Genomic DNA, 2500 nt, shown 5'->3' on the forward strand with positions numbered 1-2500 from the left:
CCCCTTGGTATTTCTTTAAATTTAAAAGAATTTTGTTTAATTAGACGGAAGTTATTTAAAAACTTCTGCTTTCTTTAAAAGATTCTGAACAGTTCCTGTAGGTTGAGCACCCCTTTCAAGGAAGTATAGAATAGCAGGAACATTTAAATAAGTTTGATTCTTCATTGGATCATAAAACCCCACTTTTCTAAGATCTTTTCCTTCTCTTCGGGATCGAACATCAATTGCAACGATTCGATAGACGGCTCATTGGGATAGATGTAGATGAACAATACCCCCCCTAGAACCGTATAGGAAGTTTTATCCTCGTACGGCTCGAGAAAAAATGATTTGATTCGAATGAACCTAGAAAATCAATTAGACTTTAATTTCATTCGTTTTTTGTCCTTCCTGAAAATTTAAAAGAAACCATTCGTACTCATAACTCAAGTTGAATAACTCTCAACTAGCTCAAAAGTCAATTCTTCTCTTTAGTCAATTTCATTTATTGAGTTGTCTTTACCCGCTTTTTTGTCTCGTTTAAAATTAGATTTGGATGATCCAGTTATTGAGACTATCGAGACAATTAAAATGGGTTTACTTGTTCTTGGATCCTTTAATCTTTATTTTAAATCATTGGGTTTAGACATTCCTTCGGTGCTTCTTAATACTTTCAAAATGGCAGCAACATACCTTTTCATTTGAATTGGAAATATTTGAAATTTGATTTCTTTCTACCAAAGAATCCGATGGACAGTTTATTCCCGCGTAATACACTTTGAATCGAAAAAGTTTGATCAATTACAACAAGTTTCCAATTTAAAAACAAAACTTGTTGAAATTGGATTGGATCCTTTTGATTCCTATATTATTATATATAGAAGATACGTTTACGAAGTTGTTCCAATTGATTGATTGGCATTAACCCTAGATCCTTGCCCCCCAGAAATGAATTAATCCTTTCGACTTTTCGACTCGAGCTCCATCGTAGACTATTTACAACCCAACAAAAAAACAAAGGATTCAGGTGTAACAGAACAAACGATGTCGAGCCAAGAGCATCTTCATTCCTCGATAAATAGAAAATAAGATGGTGGATCTAAAAATCCACAACGGATCGTGTCCTTCAAGTCGCACGTTGCTTTCTACCACATCGTTTCAAACGAAGTTTTACCATCACATTCCTCTAATTTGGAACCAGTATGGAATTGATTCAATTATGGAATCATGAATAGTCATTGGTTCAGTTGTACATAAACATCGTAATCTAGACTTTTTATATTCTTATTTTAAAATAAGAATATGATGTGATATCTGTATGTGGAACGATTTTTATGAAAAAGTTTTAGCAAGACAATATCTTTAACATCCATAAATCTATTTTAACATACATTTTAACATACATAATCTATATAATACAAAATGATAGAAAGTAAAAGTATATAATTATAACTATATATAAACGAATTACTTATTGACTCTGCATCTTCAAGTGACTAAATAGGATAGATTATCCTATTTCCTACTTTTTCAATACCAAAGATTCAACTGACAAGAAATCATTAATATTTATAAAGTATTTATAAAAAAAAATATCTATAATTGAAAAAGTTTCCTATTTAGAAATACTATCTTTTTTGAAGGAAATTCGCCAATAAGCAGCATGTTTAATCCGATAAGTCTTTCCTTGACTCATCACTGATTTAATTTTAAAATAGATAAATAGATAAAAGATAAAGAAGAAATAATCCAATTTTTTTTTGCAAGTGGATCAAAAAATGATATTAAGTAAAGATTTGAATCTTTATTCTTTTCATCTGATTACGAAAAGAAAAATATAAAAATTATTTGCATTGAAATAGAACGATACATACATACCATATAAGTTAAATATTTCCTCATTTTATATGTTTATATTTATATGTATTTTGTTTAACATAGGGATAGGGTTGAGTAATATTTCAATAATAAAATCTTGTCATAAAGTGAATAAAAAGAATAAGATAAACCATCCCTGCCTCAATCGTTCCATAGATTTCCAATTTTTCATTAGAGTCAACCACGAAAGACCTAAAAAAATGAAATAGAAAAAGATACATTGGCTCCAAAAAATATGTTATAAAACATATGTTATGGAACTTGATCATTTGTTAATGAGATTCGAAGAGATATTTAAATTAATACTAATTTACTTCTGACCACTCCATTATCTATAGCAATAATAGGAATACTATAGCAATAGCATAAAAACCCTCTGGGGCGGAAGGATTCGAACCTCCGAATAGCGGGACCAAAACCCGTTGCCTTACCACTTGGCCACGCCCCATTTCCATTTAGAATCTAAACTAAGAAAGAATAAAATTGGTATTGGTTGTTTGTCAACTCCAGTCCAAATATATATATTATATCTATAGAATAAACGGGTAGTAGGATGTTGATACATATAGATATAGAATTCAACTCAATTTATTGATCATTACATAGAATTCAAGTAAGATATTGTATGAAAGTATGATTTCTT

At 30.0% G+C, this 2500-nt stretch overlaps 1 protein-coding gene and 1 non-coding gene across 2 annotated transcripts, besides 1 other annotated feature; both read right to left on the reverse strand. All coding sequences in view use genetic code 11, as the record gives it.

The window, feature by feature from the left end:
- Positions 1-2500: part of a sequence feature (large single copy region (LSC)) that runs on past both edges of the window.
- On the reverse strand, positions 52-1156 carry rps16 (ribosomal protein S16). The gene is made up of 2 exons: positions 1109-1156; positions 52-246 (listed from the first exon to the last, which is right to left on the reverse strand). The coding sequence occupies exons 1-2, from the start codon at positions 1154-1156 to the stop codon at positions 52-54; spliced, it is 243 nt and encodes an 80-aa protein (YP_009437450.1).
- trnQ-UUG lies at positions 2234-2305 on the reverse strand. The gene has a single exon. It is a non-coding gene; the product is annotated as a tRNA-Gln (tRNA).

The sequence above is a fragment of the chloroplast genome of Chirita eburnea (assembly GCF_022965805.1).
Source record: "Chirita eburnea voucher CEBURN20170516 chloroplast, complete genome".
Taxonomy (NCBI): domain Eukaryota; kingdom Viridiplantae; phylum Streptophyta; class Magnoliopsida; order Lamiales; family Gesneriaceae; genus Primulina; species Primulina eburnea.